Raw genomic sequence first — 20551 nt, 5'->3', positions numbered from 1 at the left:
TCCAGGAACTTTTTTTTAGAACTAAGTTAGCTTTAGCTACTACTAATCAACATCATCATGGAAACTCTTACATGCAAAACACAGTATATGTTGTGAATCTTACACAAAATTCATCTTCATCACAGTATAACTGATGTTATTGGGAAAACATGATGCTACCTGATTTCTTTGCCTTATAAATATAACTAGCTTGTTACCAAATCAAACAAAAATATACTTTAAACTTTACCAGTATCTGTGTTCTAGCTTGATAGTGAGTACTAAAAGACATCTTATTTGTTTATATTCATACTGATAAAGTTCGATTGTTTTAATTACATGTGATTCTGACATGATGTCACTACATGCACACTGCTCGTCTGAGATAAATAATGCGTCTTCCACCGGCCAGTGAGGCGCGTTCATGTGTTTTAATAATAATGATTAATTAATAATAATTATTATTAATAATAATAATAATTCATTACATTTATATAGCGTTTTTCTATACACCCGAAGCGCTTTACATATAGAAGGGGGGAATCTCCTCAGCCACCACCAATGTGCAGCATCCACCTGGATGATGCGACGGCAGCCATTTTGCGCCAGAACGCCCACCGTTCACCAGCTGATTGGTGGAGAGGAGACAGAGTGATTAAGCCAATCAGGATATGGGGATTATTAGGAGGCCATGATGGACAGGGGCCAATGGGCAAATTTGGCCAGGATGCCGGGGTTACACCCCTACACCCCCTATTTTGAACAACCACAGAGAGTCGGGACCTCGGTTTAACGTCTCATCCGAAGGACGGGGCGTTTTGGGGGCGTGGCTTTGGAAAGAGCCCAGAAGGGAGAAGGTGGAGTGAATTGAAATAATGAGCTGTCTTTTAAACAGTCGTGAGAGGTCTACAGACACTAATTGTTATACTTTATTTTTCAGAGTACTTACATTTTAATTATGTATTGATAAATAAATAAAGTTTAAACAAATTTGGGAAAAAAAAGTTTTATAACCAATTTCTACCTACCCTACCTTTAACCAAACTCCCTTACGAAAAACACATTGACCCATTGGAACCGGAAGTGCAAAAATGCTAACTGTTTTCCGTGTTTTTGCCTACAAATTGATGTCATACATCTGTTAGTACATAAATTATTACTGCTCTAGTGGGAGACATCAGTATTGCATTGATCATATGATCAAGTTAGACTTGAGAGGTCTTGTCATTCCTGACATTTTCTTATGTGAAGGAGAATGTTTCCATGTGGCCTGTGCAATAAAGCTTGAGCTGGACTCAAGGAATGGACACGGAAAGACATTCCTGGAACCACATGGACAAAATGGCATGCAACATTACACATCATGCAGCAGAGTGCCTCACTGATGGAAGGGTATTTCTAGCAGTCAAAATAAACATAAAAATATCTCTTAGACAACTGTGTGAGAGACACAATCTGATGATGTGGGCAGAGATGCAGTTAGAAATAGACCAGTCTGATAAAATAATGTTCTTCAAGTGCCAAGGTTTTCGCACAGATGTTTCCTGAAAGTCAGTAGGATGGACAGGATAGTCTTCAGAGAATATGACATAAGTCTCTGCTCATCAAGGCCGCATGTATTTAATCAAAAATACAGTAAAACATTAATGTTGTGTAATAATATTACAATTTAAAAAAATGCTTTCAATTGTAATATTTTTTTAAATGTTATTTATTTTTGTGTATACTGCGAGCCAGGCCTATAAACACACACTTAAACCTTGTGGAAAGCCATGCCAGAAGAGTTGAAGCTGTTATAGATTAAAAGGATGGCCCAACTCCATATGAAACCCTATGGATTAAGAATGGGATGTCATTAAAGTTCATATGCATGTAAAGGCAGATGTCCCTACTGTCTCTACTGTCATTTTTAATTAAGATGAATGCATCCTTGCATTATCTTCAATTTTGAACAGCTGTGTATTATTAACAAACAAAAAATTATACATTCATTTTGTTTTATTTTATAATTATTGTTAATATTTATTATTTTTTAATGTATTTATTGTTATCTTTTTTGCATGGAAAAAGCATGCTTCACTATACTGCCCTACAAAGCAAAAAGGCAGTAACTACGCAGAGTGCAGAACTGAGAAAAATGACTTTAAAGTTATCCTGTCATCCAGCCTAAGTAGTTGTAGGTAGATTATTGGACATGTGGCTTTTTTGTTACTTTATATTAGTTTTATTTTTGTACATATCAATCCTCATTTTTAATTTGGTATTTTACCCCTATTTTGCAGTTACTGTATTCTTGCTTTGTATTACTTACCAAAAACGTGGCACCATGCCAAGGAAAAAGGCAGTAACTACAGATTCTCCAAGAACTATTTTGCCACAACTTGGGCTCTGGGTGTGTTAGATATATTACTGTATTTTACTGTATTTGAAATAATTGGAACCATTTGTTTTTCTGAACATGGATATACCAAACCCAAATTAATTTGACCATTTTAGGTCAATATTTTCCACCCGGAAGCTGTTCTGGTGCTGAAACGGCTGCTTAAAGTCTCACATTGCTAAGCTGTATCAAGGCCCAAATGGGGACAATTTATTTTGAATAGGACCACATTATTATGTGTGAGTATTAGATTAATGTGTCTCTGGGGGTGTTTCTCAATCTGTAATGTAGTATCTGCTATACCTACAAATCACATTCATGTTAAAGCATTGCAAAACAACTTTTCTTTGGAGCAATATAGGCAAGTTAAACTCCAATTCAACAGAGCAAAACAAAATCATGTTGCCTAAGTGTTTCTAACGCTTTTTGTACTCTTATGATGATAACTAAGATAAACAAGTTGATGATTTTATATGGTGCAGTATCTGTTTCAGTAGGTTTATAAACATAAAGTACTGAATGAAATGAATACATGGGACAGATATTTCAAATTAGTAAACATACATTTAATAATAGATTGTGTGTGTGTATATATATATATAAATAAATAAATAAATAAATAAATAAATGAATGAATGAATGAATGAATGAATAAATAAATAAATAATGATGATAATAATAATACAAATAATTGATGAACACCACATTTCATATGGTTATTACTCCTCATCCTCCAAAACATTGCTCACAGGCAGGGAATACCAGAACACCCTCCTGTTTGGTGGCATGAGGTGACAAAGATTACAGAGGATGTCTCTCTTCTTGACCTCCTCAACCCCTCTATTCTGTGGTCGCAAAAGAGTGGGCACCTTCAGCGAGAATTTCTTCATGAGGAAGTCCAATTCCATAAATTCATTCTCCGTATGGGACAGCTTGTAAAAGAGGCTCTTGGAGCCACGCCGCACCTGTATCTCCGCCATCTCCCCAAGCTTTGGTGCTTGCGCTTTCTTGACCTTGACGGTGGAGTGGCCATCCCTCCAATCTAGCACATTGGCATTCTCCAATTTGATAACATCCACCTTCCTGGAGTTGGAGCTTGCCACAACACTCACAAAGTCCTCAAAGTCGTAGACCACACCACCTGGACGGCTCCTCATTTGCTGCTCGACACCATGGTGGAAACTGTCTGCGCTCATGAACGTGTGTCCCCTCTCAAAAAACTTTAGTGTGATGTCCTCCTGTGAAATGGTGTCACTGTTCACAAGAGTGACAAGTGAGGATAGAAGGCACCAGTTCTTATTCTGTGCACTGCAGTTGTCCACCCAGAATATGGTGTGGCGTACATCCCGCTCCTTCTCCAATGCAGTTGTATATGCTGATGTAATTTCCGCGGCACTTCGCCCAGCCATTCCCTCGTGCCACAATACAGAGATGGTGTTTTTTTTGTTTGTTTTTTTCCCCACTGAGGCAAATGTTTCGTGGTATGCCACGATGCGACGAGTAAATACTGCTGACTTGACTCCTGGCATCCGTGGCAGCATTATCACCTTCTGGAGGTCCACACTCCGAACTGATGTCATGTCCGGCCAGTCCCTCTCTGCATCTGCCTGGTAGCTTTGGCGGCTCTCTAGGGCAGACTGCTTATGTTTGTTCCACCTTAGGCACTCTGGGCAATCTGAGCTTTCAGTCTCCCCTGTGTGGCAGTTCACATGTTCTGCATGTTCCAAACAGTCCTCACATTGCTCCTCCCCAAGTTTGGCAAAGCTGATTTTTTTGTCTTTTACCATCTTCCTGTATGCTTCATAGGAGCAGGCGTTTCCTTTATCCAGGTAGTCTGAATGCATCATCTTAATTGTGATGTCACTTGGCAGGTACCGTCGATTTGGGGCATGCTCCCGTCTGTAATGGCTCACACAAGGATGGAAGGACTCAATGTGGTCATCAAGGGTCTTCACGTCTATCTTGTTGACTGCAGCCTGCCTTCCTCTCTGGTCCTTGGATGGAACCAGTGGCCTGGTGTTCGACTTCCCCATCATGGAAATAACGAGACTGTCATTTTTAGGGTGGTAGCCCAATGATGACAGGAAAAACATTTTGCAGACCTGTCTTGGCTCTCCTTTCTGGTTTTGCAGGCGGTAGATAAATGAGCGGCCACGGCGACTTTCTGGGCCGGTTGTTATTCTTTTGGTTGGCATTGGGGTAACTGAGTAAAACATCCATGATCGTCTTTCTGTGTAGGTCATCTCCCAGTACTGACTCCATATCTCCCTCCGTCTTTCCTCTGAAATATGGTCTGTACACCTTCTTCGACATTTGGCACCACATGGCTCTCTCATTGGTGGTCGACGTGATTCAACATCAGGCTGTGGCCCTGGCTGTGGCTCTGGCTGGGGCTCTGGCTGGGGCTCTGGCTGGGGCTCTTGCACTTGTTCTCCTGGGTCTCCAAGTTCCACTTCAGTCTGTGCCATCGTAGGGGTTGGGACATAATCTAGGTCTGTAATGTCATCATATAAGCTGTCCACGCTGGTGGTATCCAGGAAAGTGTCCAGGATGGTCCACTCCATTGTTTCAGCGGGGGGCAGGACTTGCTGCCTCTTTGATGGAATACCTACATGTGTATCTTAAATGAAAAAGAGAGAAAATTAGTGGCATGAATGTAAATCCACATCTGTCTGTGTCTGTCTGTCTGTCTGTGTAGGCTACTGCAACAAATTATTATTATTATTATTATTAGTATTATTAGTATTTATTATTAATTATTATTATATGGACCTACAGGACAACATCTTCACTCTGATCAACATATGTAGGCTATATATCGATGTCTGTATATCATAATATTTAATTGTACAGGGAATAATTTTAATAAAGTTTAATTAATTAATAAATGCCTAAATAATGACTAACACAATAATAAATTAATAATTTTTAACCCTTAATGAAAATGAAGAAAGAAAAGCCAACATACAAAAAACGCAGCCTGGCTTTATAAGTTACATTAGGTTGTAAGTTGTATTATCCTACAATAATAGGATAAAACAGAAGCTTGCAGTAATGCAGAGGGAAACATTTTCATAGGTTAATATAATTAAGGGGAATCCAAATTAAATATATAATTTTATATTTAGAAGAACAAACCGTGCAATAAATAAATGCTTAGGAACAGGAACCAATGTGTTGAGCCTGAGCGCTAAGGGGGGTCGTAAATAACTGCCGACTCGCTCTGCAGAAGTTTGTTTTTGTTGAAAGCATGATGCTTACAGTAAAGAGAAAGGTGTCAGTTTTGCTCACAACTCACTAATTTCTTTAAACAGCGGACATAGTCTTTAAACAGCGGACATAGTCTTCAAACAGCGGACGCGAAGAGAGTGCGTTTTAAGTTGAACAGACACCTGTTGCCGTTTCTCTGTCTGTTCGTTAGTAAGATAATTCGAAAAGTACTGTACGGATTTGGATGACATTTTCGGACAACATGGGTATTAGGACAAGGAACAGATGACTACATTTTGGTGGTGATCCGGAACACGGGACATTTGGAATTTGTAATGCTACATTGACCGCGGTTATTATGCTCTCCGAGTGCTTTTCTAGTTATTGAATATTTTTCCACCGCTGATTGGATTATAACTTTGTGTCATGAACAACAAAATGATGACATGGCATCGGCGATGATGTGAAGTTACAGAGGATAAAGTTACAGCTAGGAGCAGGGAGGATCAGGGGGAGGTAAGCAAAGCTATTTGAAACATCGCCTGTTAATTAGCATAATGCTTTCTGAATGGACCTCTGAGAGGAAGTCCCGCCCTGGCGGCTGACAGGTGTTTATATTGTGATAGCCTAGCCTCTAAATGTTTAATCTGTCACTGTTACTTACCATTCTCCGGGTATTTTCTTTTCAACGCCAGTTCGACCATCTTCTTTCCCCTGCTTTGTGCCATCTCAAACAAAATTTGTGGGAAGTTAGAAGGGTGAAATCGCAAATGTTAAAACCGTCTCGTGAGGATGCCGCTAAATCAGCTGTGTGTGTTCACCATGGAAACAGTAACTGCGCTGCGTAGCAACACGGTTATTTTTTGTTGGGTAAAACAAAACAAGAATACAGTAATGGATGTTACTGTACTCATGCTTTGTTTCACTAGGCCTTTTTGCAGTTACTGTACAAACGACTACCATTTTTCACCAAAACGACACACATTTGAGATAATATTTTTTGTCACATAACAAAGGATGCCTTGAATGTCATGAAAATGATAATAACTCATTTTTGACCAAAAATGCAGTTACTGCCTTTTTGTTTTGTAGGGCAGTATTGATGGCCATTTAAAATGAATACTTTGATGCATACTTTGACCAAAAAAAATCAATGAAATTGCAAGCAACTATTTTGTAAGCAAATATTATATTATAGGAGATTGTACCCAGTAGTATGTGCTGCATACCTGCCATTGCTAACATATTGATATTCTCAGGTATTATAGACCTCCTTGAATGTCAAGATAACATTCTTAGCTTTGAATAAGTAATGAAGAGCCCACACACACGGTCTCGTCAGAGCAGATTACACGGCTCCCACTGACTTTGACTTCAAATCGGTATGTTGTTAACCTTAATGCTCACCTCTCTCGCAAAACCCTTTTCATAACATCTGGCTGAGATTTTCCCCTTATTTCTTCCATTTGGGCAGCATTCAGCAATGTCCACCTTACTTTAACTCAGGCTTCCTTATTTAACACATGCTCTAACTATGTCTAGACTGCATCCATACTGTTTGCATGACAGGCAGGAAAAGCTTGCTATTTATGGGAGGGAGCGTGCATGATGCCGTGAGGGAGAGCTGTTGTGGTTTATGTGCCAGTAAAGACAGAGGGACTGTCTGGAGGTTTCAAGAACCCCCTACAAAAGCACTGCTTCCTTGTCCCCCTCGTGTGGGTCAAGAATTCTTCTGTCCCAGAATCTTAACCCATCTTGTAAGTGTCTCTCTGCATGAATATCATGTTAGCCCCTGTGAAATTTGAAAACCATTCCCTTAAGCATTACAGACTAAACTCACTGCCAAAGCCTCAACCTCCGACAGGAAAATACATCATATTTTTACAGCAGCTGAGGTCACTTTGAAGTAAATAAACCCTCTATTAGAGGAATGGAAGAGGGGTTAAACACACATCTTGCTAAACCTCCACACAGTATGCGTTATAAAACCTCACACAATGATGCGGTACTGTACTGTCGATTTCAAGCTTCACAAAATTGAAATATATGGTAACACTTTACAATAAAGTTAAATATGCTATCAATGAATTAGCTTAGAGCATTTATTAATCTAGTTTGATATTAATTTCTATATTACATATTTAACATTTCCAGTGTCAATGTTACTGTTATGAATGAACATGGATTAATGAACAATAGTACAATACATTCAACATTGAATTACTTATATATAATATAGGCATAGTTTTTTGCTGTCTAAGCATTTTATCTTTGTAATTTTGGAAATACTTTTGCATTACTGCATAGTTTGTGTGTGTGTGTGTGTGTGTGTGTGGTTTTTTTTTTTGGGGGGGGGGGGGGGGGGTTGGTTGAGTTAATTGACTATTATGTTGGGGGGGGGGTGAAACACTCAGTTTCAGTCAATCTCATGTCAATCTTGAGTACCTATAGAGTAGTATTGCATCCTTCATATCTCCGAAAAGTCTTTAGTTTTATTATATTTATAAAATAAAAATTGGCTGTACCGAGTCTTTCCGGGAAAAAACAGAGCGCCTGGAGGCGTATCGTGTGGGCGGAGCTAAAGAATGACGAGCGCACCCAAAGCGGTGATGTCCTCAAGCGTGGAGAAGAAAACGCTACCTTAAATCAGATTCAACTAATACAGATATGATCCACACTGTAAAAAAAAATTACAGGCAAATTTTGAACTTTTGCAGTACAATCGACTTATTTGAGTTATTTCAACTTAAATTAGAGTTATTTCAACTTATATTATGTTAAACTGACTTTAAAAAATGTGTTACTTGTATAACTAATAAAAACAAGTTTAAGATTTCTTAACTTATTTTGATGAGTTTAAACAATGTAAAAACATATGTTGTCATAACTTATTGAACATATAATTTTTTACAATGCAGAATCAGATCCGGAGGATGAAATAAATTGAACAGGAGGAGCAACAAAAGCAGGACGTCCGTCTCTGTGGTACGTACTGTATTTAGTGGCCTGTCAACATTTGTGTGGGTTTACTCGCAGTTTATAAGGACATGTTTTGGTTTATGGACTATTGTATTCGACTAAACCTTAGCAGTAGTCCTTATCGCTGGGACCGCTCCGTCAAAATCACACTTCTTTGATAACTGTTGATTTCGTGAAGTCCTGTGACAGCAGTGATCGTGGAGATCCACTTTTGCGACGCGACTGAAGCGTGATGTTGTGACGCTTCCCTTCATTTCTGCGTTCAAATCGGTTCAAATGCAGCGCTGCCTTCCCGGAATGCTATGCGGGGGCGTTAAAGTCATTTGATGTCACCCATAAGAATAAAGTGGAGCGCGGCGCCACAGAAGTGTTGCTCAGACGAGTGGATCTGCACCTGAGAGACTGTTTATGGGCGTGCATTTCCTCTCCCACTCTAGGCTCTAGTCACGCACGCGCGCACCCTTCCGGGAGAAGAGCCCGTACGGCCCATGCCAGGACCTTCTGCTCTGTTGACGTCAAGCGGACCCGTACTCGAAAAAAACTCTCCGAAACTTGTGAGAAACCGGAAGGAGTATTTTTGACACAGAAATACTCCATCAAACGTCCAACTTAGTTTTTGAAACTTTGTCCATGTTTAGGATGGGAATCCAAGTTTTTAACAGTGTAAAAAGCTCAGTATGCATGAAACAGCATTTCACCACCTATTTAAGGACAAGCGGCTTGGTAAATGGATGCAGGGATAGATGTTTTTTTTTTTTTTTTCACTTTTGAACGCTAATAATATTCATATTTACAACTATATGTATTGATCGATCAATCAACTATTTTCAGGGCAAGCGGTTTGGTAAATCAATTGAGGAATGGACACATTATTTTTATTATTAACATTTAAATGCTAATAATATTTAATATATTTTAAATTATAAAATATATTTTGCTTTATTTAATATTGTGTTCACTACATAATTTGATTTCCTAGTTATTAAAATGTGAATCCAATAATGAAACCAATAAATATATTTTTTATATATATTACAAAGAATAATTAGGTGTGGCCAAACTTTTTACTTTTATCATATAATTCCTTAAAATAGTTTTGTTTATCACCTCTATATACAGTAACACAGTATTTGCTTATCTCTTACACTTTTATTACATTCCACATGAACACAGGTATTTTCAAAACCCCATTTTTTTTCATGCGGTTTGGCTGTTCATCCACACACAAACAGTATCCAGACTCTCAAATGGAACTTTTTTGAAAACTCCTGCCAGGGTGAACATTTTTTTTAACTCCGGTTGCAGTGTTGTCGTGTGGACAGTGAGACCGGAGATTTCAGCTTATGTCAAAACCAGAACCGGCAATAACTTTTTTTCAGGCTTCTGATTGGCCAACATGGATTTACGGTTAGGGTTATATTGCCACCTGTTGATTTGGCATGCTCTTGACAGTGCTTCAAAAATTCAGTTTATAAAAAAACCTGTGTGCGTGTGGACAACATGTTAAGTATTTGTTTCATTCAGGTTTTCAGTGTTCTAGTATGATTATTATTGCTAATTTTTTTTAATCGTTCTGTTCCTTTTTTCCATGGTGACATATTGCCTGATTGATTCAGTTCGGGTGGGCTTGTCTTACTTTGTTTATACCTTGAGTTTTTGTTTGTTAGTTTGTCAGTTCTTGTCTGAGTGGTTGTGTCATGATTTTTCTGCATTCTTCAGTGTATTTACCTTGTGGATTAATATAAAAGACTTTGTAAGTGCCAATCATCTTCTTGAGTGTTGTATTTATAACAACCATCGATTCCTGAGACACCCTTTTTTACGTTTGTTTAAATTCTCACGGCTCTCAACAATTGTCAGAGTTCATGAAGCGAAAGTAGCAGAGGACATGAGAGCAGACATTCAAAGGAAATGGCTGTGGTCTCTCCTCAAAAAACAGCAGTGAGTGAGTGAACTCTGTCTGAACGCTTCAACTATTAGATCATGAGAACCTGCAGCACCGGCACTGCCTCATTATGCCCAAAGAAAACAAGGGGAACAGCTGCAGCCTGCAATAGTCCTTACACACTGAGAGAGAGAATGAGTGAGTAAAAGAGAGATAGAGAGAACCAAAGAAACAGAAAGGCATTGCATTTATCCTTTAATTGCCTCCTCATCCAGAGTCACAATAACCCTGTGTCCCATGTGTAGACAGATTGTACATTAGATAGACCACACTCTCTCTGCCTCTCCTAGCAGACAGGAGCCCATCTGAAAGCAGTGTTTTTTGGCTGATTGGAAAAGTTATGATTGGACTTACGATCTGTGAGAACAGGGATGAAAAACACAAGGGCTTAGTTCACCGCAGTAACACGTGGACCATATTATGAACTACAACAATTTCAAACCCTTTATCCTTTCTGTGTGGGGATTTTTAAAGGTGAGTAGCAACGTCATACTGCCTCGACTACTAAACTGAGAGGATTTACAGTCTTAAAACAACAAGAAATAAAAGCAACTTGCAGTAATAAAGATCATGACTTATTCGGTTTGCTTGCTTTCATATTATATCGGGTCGAAAACCAAGTAGCCTATGTGAACAGGGTATTTATAAAACAGTTAGCAAAAAGTGCACGGATAACTACTTACATCGAGATACTAAAGTGCACATCTCATGGAATGAATGGTAGTGAAGTGACGCAACTGATGCTGGTAGGTCACCTGATAGATGTAATACATCTGGATCCACACAGTCGGGAAGTAATTACTTAAGCGATTTTGAATGCAACCAAAGTGATATCAGACACTGAATAAAGTACCTTCAGCTAACAGAATCACTCATCACGTTCATGAAACCAGCAACCAATGTTGATTCTTTGTTCTAATGAACAGCAATATAGCATCTACCAATTGGAGTGCAGTTAACCGCCCATGTGACCTCCAGTAAATTATGCTGCCTTCAAGTCCAGCTTAGTACTAGACTGGGTAAACCCAACCTGATCTGACAGCGATTTGATTTCGCCCTGCAGCTTATTCTGGAAACCCGTACGTTCATTTCTACTGCTTCTTTTACACTTTTGCGGGAAACAATCACAGACTTGCTTATCCAACTGGCGCCCTATTGGCAGGTTTAACACGATGACAGATAGAGACATAGATATCCATAATAAAGGCTAGATGTCTTACGGCAGAGTCACCATCGTCATCACCGGCGGCCATCTTGTCACAGGCAAACTTTCTGTCGGGCTCTGTGGAACCTGATGTAAGGTGATTGATCTGTACGAACATAAATACTTTTATCTCGCTGAAATCTTGACGGATTTACAAATGGTGTGATTTCTTAAACGTTATTAACATGGCTACAAATCTGGATGCTTTAACACGTTGAAATTGCAGCTTTTCATTTCGATAAATGACTTAATCGTGCAGCTTGTGTAAAAAAAAAAAAAAACAATATTCTACCCGCTATAACTCTGTGCCAGTACTTCACACAATTATTCTGCTCATTTCCTAATAAACTACAGGGTCTCAGCTTTCTAAAGAGGTAAGGCATTTGATGCTAGGCAAAATTAGGTGGGAAAATGATTATAATAGTGATATTGTTATTATAAGTGTATGTGTGTATATATATGTATATATATGTATGTATATATATGTATGCATGTATGTATGTATGTATATGTATATATATATATATATATATATATATATATAATATATATATATATATATATATATATATAAAGCTATAGCTAGCTCTGGGGGGAAAAATTCAGAGCTGTGTGTGTATAATATAGAGCTCTGAATTTTTCTTCTAGAGTTAGCTAAAATATTATATAGATAGATATGGATAGAGAAGCAATAGGTCGTTGTCTGTTGACCACGCCTCTTGTGGTCTGATTGGTTGAAGGACTATCCAATTGCGTACAGAGTTATTTAAATAATGCTCTCTTGCAGTAGAAAATACAGAGCAGACTCCCCAGACCAATGTTCAATTTTAAATTGAGCTTTGATAGCCAGACAAACTGAGTACCTCAGAGTCAGATATTTGCTATGCGATATCATGCATTCAAATTGGAAACATAACATGAAAGGAGCCAAAATAAAATTATTCACTATAATTACTAAAACTTTGCTTTCTGCTTTCTCTCTATATATTATAGGCTATGACATTGTTTATCTTCCAGATCAATGCTTCCACAATGTTTGAAATCAACACACGCCTTCCAACATCCCTTCCAACTCTGCAAATTGTGTATCATCAGAACTTCTCACAGACACTCTTTCCTGTGACTCAACATTAGGAGGAGTTTAAAACATTAATGATTGCATATATTTCAGTGGGACCGGCATGTCACTATGTCATTTTCTGGGCAAAAATGGGCATGGAATTGCTGAACACATCGCTATGAGCTCTTTAGCCCACTTACGGAGTGTCGCAGACAGGTTTTCCGACTGTCGTAATCCCTTCACATAAATTAAGGCTGCTGTTTTTAAATTTATTTTTTCAAGAATGCAGGACATGTTTGGTGGCTGTGGTGCTGGGTTGCTGGGAGACGTAAGTGGGGCTGAGACTCAAGCAGAATGAGGTTTAGGAGAGAAGGACCTCACCACCTTCTTGTTAAACAACCAGTTTGACAAGCCTCTGGAGTTTGCTGTTACAGCAGACTAATGTTTCCAGTTAGCAATGGAGCATGCCATGATAATAGCGGCTCTAGCATGAGAGCTAGAAGCACCAGCATGGAACCAAGTGCCCTGTTTATTCAGTTGGGCCAGGGATAATACCGGTGACCCTGTGATGACACTTACTGTCAGATGAATGTTATGATGTGATACTGTCATAATAAAATAGCATGGTATGTCTGCTGCTACGTGAGCAAAGTACTGCTGAACATTTTTCCAGTAGGTCATTGGTGCAGTGAATGTCACAGAAATGACTATGTCAGCATCAGTGTTGACGGGTAACTAATGTAGACCTTATGTAGCCCTGCCCCTTTTCAGTGCTGCACTTCTTGTGTTCTGTCTTCCAGTTTGTATTTCCATGGCATGAAGGTAAGATCTTACAGATTTATGAATGAACCACTCGTTTTAAATCTTCCCAGTCTACTGCCATTTGTTATGACATCTCCTTAAAACATTACAACGCTCCTGATAACTTTCGTTAACTCTACGATAAGTAAATCCACTTCACCAGCTCAGCTGACTCTTCAACACCGATGCCACAAGAATGGAAGTATAAACAAAAAATTCAAAGATGGCTGTGTGCTTGTTTCTCTGGCACATAAGGGTAGTGCCATTATTGTGTGTTTGTGTGTGTGTGTGTGCGCGTGCGTGCGTACGTGCTGGTGTGCATGTGTGCGTGTATTAACCCATGTCTGAACATGATACATACATTTCTTGTGTTGTCATTTTTATCCTGGCCCTGATTTACTAATTCATTCACTCGTTTTAGTAAAATCGTGACCATTAATTAAAAAGGTTAGTTCACCCAAAAATGAAAATTCTCTCATTAATTACCCACCCTAATGTCGTTGACACCGGTAAGACCTCTGTTCATCTTCAACACAAATGAAGATATTTTTGTTGAAATCCGATGGCTCAGAAGGCCTCCATTGACACCAATGTCATTTTCTCTGTCAAGACCCATAAAAGTCCATCTCGCTACAGTAATTCTACAATAATTTTATAAAACGACGAGAATAGTTCTTGTGCGCTAAAAAACTAAATAACGACTTTTATAGTAATAGGCCGATTTCAAAACAAAGTTTTGAATGGTTATGAATCACCGTATCGATTCATGGTTTGGATCTCGTGTCAAACTGCTGAAATCACATGACATTGGCATTTCGAATCATGAATCGATACACGTTCGAAACTTGTTTGCCAAACACACCTGTAGCCATCATCAATTACCACCGTGTTTGCTCAGAGCATTACAATGAGGACCACTATTTTAAAGGGTGTAAAATAGAATTTGCCACACGGAACATGAAACGTGTATTGAAGTATACGGCCATCCAATCGATAGTAGTCTACAGAACAAAGTGGATCGGCTCCGGTAAGTGTTCCGTTAAGTTTTTAGATGACTAAAGTTAGTCTACTCACTGTAACAGTGCCATTAGCCTGATATAATGTGAGTATCACAACATGTAAATAGGAAAAGTTGACATTATTTTGTCACGTATTAAGCAGTAGGCTAGATGAAGCCGATTACCTCCAGTCTTTTTGCTGAACTAGGCTAGTGGTGGTGGTAATGCACGAAGATGAGATACAATAGTGTTAGCCTAGAAATCTAGACGCACCTTAGTGGCAGAAAATCTAATCTGCTGCGAGTGTCGTCTAACAACTCTCAATGCAGTTCTGAGCTGTGAAAACCAAACTCTGGTCAGGCCAATCACATCGAGTACAGAGTCGGTGGGCGGGGCTTAACATAATGACGGTATAGAGTTGTGCTTGCGTGCTTCTAGTAAACACAGAAGCTGGCGAACGGCGGTCTTTCAAATCAGCTTTGACCGCGACTCTGGAAGACTTGGAGTTAAGCTTTTCTCTGAGAAAAGAACAAAGAAAGGCACTGAAGTCATTCTGAAGAAGGGAAGATGTGTTTGGATTTTTGCCAACCGGATACGGGGAAAGTTTAATCTATCAACAAGCTCTGCTTCACCTTCGTCGCTCTGGTTAGTTGTAGCGCTATCCAGTTGTGTGTTTATCCCTCCCCTCGGATTGAGCCCTGTCAATGGTGAGTTTCCAAACCAAACACTTTGATGTCGGTCTGGCTTGTCAGGCTAGAATAGTGTATAGATTTATCCAACTTTGGGGATAAGGTGAATAAGCTAAAGCCCCAAAAAGTCAGTGTTTTCTTTTAATTCATGACCACCTTCCCCCACATGTCATGTGTTGGGCTCCATGGATGTGTATGCTAGAATATTGACTAAAACTTAATATGAATATGAATTCGGACATACTACCCATCTCACTGGGTGGTTTGTTAGCAAAATGACTTCCTCCTTAAAGGGAATGTTCTGTCATTTAAGTACTTTATATCATCAGCGCCTTAATTAGGAGGCTACAGTTTAGTAACAGTTTCAGTTTTATTTAAATTTCAAGGAGCTTTCAAAATACCAGTTAGCTTTGTGAAGGTTTTATGTTTATCACAAAATGATCAAGTTCAAAATGAATTTGTTTTAGTAACGGCATATACTGTTCTCAAAAAGATTATACTGACATAGTCCCAGCAGGAGGGTTCTTCAGAGTGCAGTTCAGCGGGAGCTCAGAGAAGGGAAAGCCCATTTTATTCGTAGCTAGACGCCAAACCACAGCAGGCCTTCTGGGAAACAATGCTCCTAAAAGAAACCTCTTGTTTCTCGTAAAAATGTCCATAACATTCTGCTCCTTAACATAATGAATTAGTCTATCATTTTACTAAATCTGTCTTCAAGCTTCATTAAAGACAGTGTCAAGGCAATGCGGTCATAATGGTGGGAATTTATCTGACTATGCTTTTGTCCATAAATCCAAAGTGTTCATATGAACAGCTTAACTATCGTAAAGCCTGAAGAAGGTAAATCCGACATACATTTTGGTTTGTGACAAAAGACTTTTAGATGCAACTTACAGTGACGTGGACTACTTTAATGACAGCTTTATGGTACTTTTTTGTTATTTTGAAACTGAGCAGCTCCATTCATCATTCACTTTCATTATAAAAAACTACTCAGGATGTTTTGTTCTCCACAAAAAAAAAAAAAGTCATGTGTGACGTCAGTGATGTCAGAAGTTTCATTAATATTCCGTTAAAGTTGTTTTTTCTGCACATCAGAGGTAGACTGTGTTCCCCTCTGCAAAGAACCGTGATCTCATTTGCTGTGACATGCCCTCTATTCTCTCTCAGAAGCATAATCTCACCTTGGCCACATATACTCTTGAATTAATTACCATCACAATAGCCTCTATTCACAAACATTTGTCATCCTGTAAATAATGTGCTGATCTTTTTTCCCCTCCGTTTGAATAAAATAGCTTTTGTCCTACTTGTGTGTGAACCCATGGCTCTGTACATGGTTCCATGTGGCCACATTCCTAACAACAACAACAACACACAAAAAAATTGTGAGGCTGGGGTAATATTCATCCCATAAAAGAAAACAACTGTCTCCTGCGTTCTGGAGTCATCATTCACAAAAAATGTCTGTGAACAGCTAGTCTAACCTCTACCTCATTTCCAACAATTCAACTGCGTTGTGTCTGAGAGTGTTCAAATGTGTTTTTTTGGCCCTAGCCTATATTGCTCATTAAAGTTTATTAAATTAGGCTGTTTACCCTAATGCCTATTAAACACAACAGAAAGAACTTCTTCTTCTCGGTTCCTTTATCCTGAGGTCATTATTTGTTTACCATCTCCTGCCGCACAACATATCAGCTGTAAAATTTCCCCAGACCATCTGATGTCCTGTCACTTGTTTATGAATACAAAAAGGTCATAGGTCAATCTCTTTTTTATCCTAAATCATAAACAAAAGAAATCACTGTTCTAACTTAAAAATGTAGAGCTTTAAGTATGCACTTGTGGGTACTGCAGTTAGAACAGTACTTTTGCATTGAAATAACTTTATATACTTTTATATAATTATTTTTCAAATTCATAATAAAATAAATTCTAGAATAAAATACAAAAAAGATTTAAAAATACATATATGCATTATTTTGTCTAAATAAATTAAAAAATAAAAACAACTGATGCATATCAAAAGAAAAAAACTAATATCTACACATATTAGAAAAATACATCATGAATCATTCATTTTTGGAATTGGTAAACTCTAAACTGCTAAAATGACCTGGAGGAGCAATGGGAAAGTTTGAACATTAATCTTAAATTAACTCATTTAATAAAGCCCCTTTGACTCATTGTTTAACAGATTTTTGTAGTTTACATATAAGATAACAGTATCGTTTTCAAAAGTTAGCGTTTTCCCCACAAATGCTTTTGTCATGTAAATCAACGGTTTTCTGTTTTAGGTTTAAAAAAACTGTTGTGAAAAACATAAACACGGCAGACACAGCTGTTATCTGGAAAGGCAACTGTTTCCAGGAATCCTGTACAGCCTGCCTTGTTTTTGTTGCACAAGCTTTGATAGACTTTAGAAATGCATATTATCTTTATTAAATTTGACTTTTTTTTAAGATTGTTGAATTTTCTTCATGGTTCGGTTTACTTTCACAAGGCAACATTTTAAAATGTGCTTAAACCTGTTAAATGTGCTTAAACCTGTTAAACCTGAACCTGTTATCAAGATGGATTGACAAGTTTGCTGCTTATTGACAAGCTTATTGTGGCCTTATCTCTAGCTGTTGTGACGCATGCAAACGCTAATATGAATGTAGACATCATTCCCACTCTTACTGATAAATTATATTTAATTATATTTAAAATAGGCCTAAAATACTTAACCGTTAAATGCATCAAATGTTCCGCTAATCATTATTGCATATTTGGGTCTTTGGCAAACCCAGATCTAAATCTGATGTGGATGGATCTCTGCCTGTCGTAATAATATACAATTGTCCTGGTATAAAAGTAACAATTACAAAATAATAAAATAAAGCAATTTTGTTTTTACCTTTTGGAGCTTGGAGGAGTTTAGTTTGAGCAGATGATTTATACCATCATCACTGCCCTCGTCAGCTCATTTTCCAGAACATTCAGCATCTGGCTCATATTCACAATCTTAAACATATTCTCGAAACTGTCCTTTTCAACAACTTATCACTGACAGAATCACCATCAGGTGACAGTGACACTAATATTTGTACGTTCACTTCTTACTCTGGAGTAAATCTCTGAGCCATTTTCAAGTTTTGCTGATGATACTTCCTATTCTTTTGTTTTCTGCCTGCGGTAACTATGAGTGAAACATCACTTCATCATTGTGTATCAGAGCACCTTGTGTCATAAATGTGAATTGCACTTATTCAGTCATCAAAGATTCAATTATTGCTGTGCAGAAAAAATATACTTGCACAGTTAACCCCCATCCAATTTTTTTTTAACCAAACATTTGTTGGAAAACAGTCAATCTTTTATAATTTTTTTCTTGTTATATTGTTTATAATGAATTGATTGAGGAATCCTAAGAAGGCAGATAAATAAAACTTATAAATGTTTTAACAGATTCAGTGCATCTTGATTTTTTTTTTTATTATTATTTTAGCTGACTTTAAACTTTTCTTTTCTTTTGCAATTTGATGGCAGTTCTTTTACATTCAGTATGTATAAGTTGTTTTTGTTTATGCACTTGATATAGGTCCTTATCTGACTGTGTGTTATACATGTGTTATATGGGTAAAAAAGTATACATTTTTGGAGGCTATACTCTTGAGACATTGTCCATGTCATATCCTGTGTTTGCAATCAATCCACCCAATCAAATCCAATCCAGTCCAAAGGACTGAGTTCAGTGAACCAAAGAAACCTAGAACAGCCAGAGTGATATAATGTTTAATAGTTTTACAGCCATGAATACAGGAAGAAAAGAGACACAACAGAGAAACAAGTTATTATATAACATTAAAACCGATAGAATCGAAGTCATAAAATCACAAGAACAATACACTGACATTTATGGTGGCATTGTTCCACTTTCAGATATAGTTTGTGGACAATAATCTGTCTAGTATACATTATGCACTCCCCTCAGAAATCCAGAAATACATTGAATACCTCTAATCTATTGGTGACAAAATCTTTTAAGATTTTATTAGACTTAAATTTTCCCTTTCTAACAACTCAAAATCCCTGGTCATGTTAACAAAAAAAACTATACATTAATGTATACACCAATCGGGCATAACCTTATGTTGGTCCTCCTTTTGCTGCCAAAACAACCCTGGCCCATCTAGGCATGGACTCCACTAGACCCCTGAAGGTATCTGGCACCAAGATGTTGGCAGCAGAACCTTTAAGTCCTGTAAGTTGCAAGGAAGGGCCTCCATGGATCTGGCTTCTGTTCAGCACATCCCACAGATGCTATATTGAATTGAGATCTAGGGAATTTGGAGGCCAAGTCAACACCTCAGACTTGTGTTCCTCAATCCATTCCTGAGCCATTTTTGTGGCAGGGTGCATTATCCTGCTGGAGGCCACAGCCACCAGGGAATACAGTTTTCATGAAAGGATGTACATGTTCTGCAACAATGCTTAGGTAGGTGTGTCAAAATAACATCCATATGGATGGCAACACCTAAGGTTTCACTGCAGAACATTGCCCAAAGCATCACCCTGCCCCGCTGGCTTGCCGTCTTCCCATAGTGCCATGTGTTCCATAATCAACGCACATGCACTCGGCCATCCATGTGATATAAAGGATGATTCATCAGACCAGGGCACCTTTTCCATTGCTCTGTGGTCAAGTTCTGATGCTCACGTACCCACTGTTGACGCTTTCGGTGGTGGACAGGGGTCAGTGGCTATACAGCCCCATACGCAAAAAAAACTGCAATTGTTTTTGCATTTCTTCTAACCATAACTGATGGACTTTTCATTTCTTAAAATAACATGTACAGGAAGACACATTAACATGTACATGTATAGGAAGACAATGTCCAGATCCATCAGGCTTAAAAATGTTAAAATAATGTAAAATAAAAATTAATTAAAATAATAATTAATTTGGCACCTCTGAGTCCAGACCTTAAATTCATTGAAAGTCTTTGGGATGTGCTGGAGGAGACTTTAGAGTGCTCAACTCCTGCATTGTCAATACAAGATCTTGACCTAAAATGAACGCACCACTTGATGGGAATTTCACAACATTTATCAATAGATGCATACATTTTTGGAGAAAAGAGTGTTTGATGTGTCATGTGTGAAAGTAATTCACCATTCTTTTACAATTTTTGAGCCTGATGAATCTTAACATTGTCATCCTGAAATATGGTCATAATGTTTCTTCCATGGTTGTTAAAAAAAATAAAAGCTATCACTCAATCAGTTAGTGTTAGAAGAGCTGTTGTCAAACACATAACATT

The 20551-nt window shown here is 38.1% G+C and overlaps 1 protein-coding gene across 1 annotated transcript; it reads right to left on the bottom strand.

Annotated features, from left to right (window-relative positions):
- Window positions 1-3043: 3043 nt before the first annotated feature.
- On the bottom strand, window positions 3044-6650 carry LOC137079298 (uncharacterized). Its single transcript, XM_067447260.1, has 2 exons — window positions 6234-6650; window positions 3044-4979 (listed from the first exon to the last, which is right to left on the bottom strand). Exons 1-2 carry the CDS (start codon window positions 6295-6297, stop codon window positions 3079-3081), a joined length of 1965 nt encoding a protein of 654 aa, XP_067303361.1. The 5' UTR covers window positions 6298-6650; the 3' UTR covers window positions 3044-3078.
- Window positions 6651-20551: the final 13901 nt, after the last annotated feature.

Source organism: Pseudorasbora parva, chromosome 6, assembly GCF_024679245.1.
Source record: "Pseudorasbora parva isolate DD20220531a chromosome 6, ASM2467924v1, whole genome shotgun sequence".
Classification (NCBI taxonomy): domain Eukaryota; kingdom Metazoa; phylum Chordata; class Actinopteri; order Cypriniformes; family Gobionidae; genus Pseudorasbora; species Pseudorasbora parva.
The sequence above is the reverse complement of the archived record's forward strand: the minus strand, read 5'-3'. Positions and strand labels throughout refer to the sequence as shown.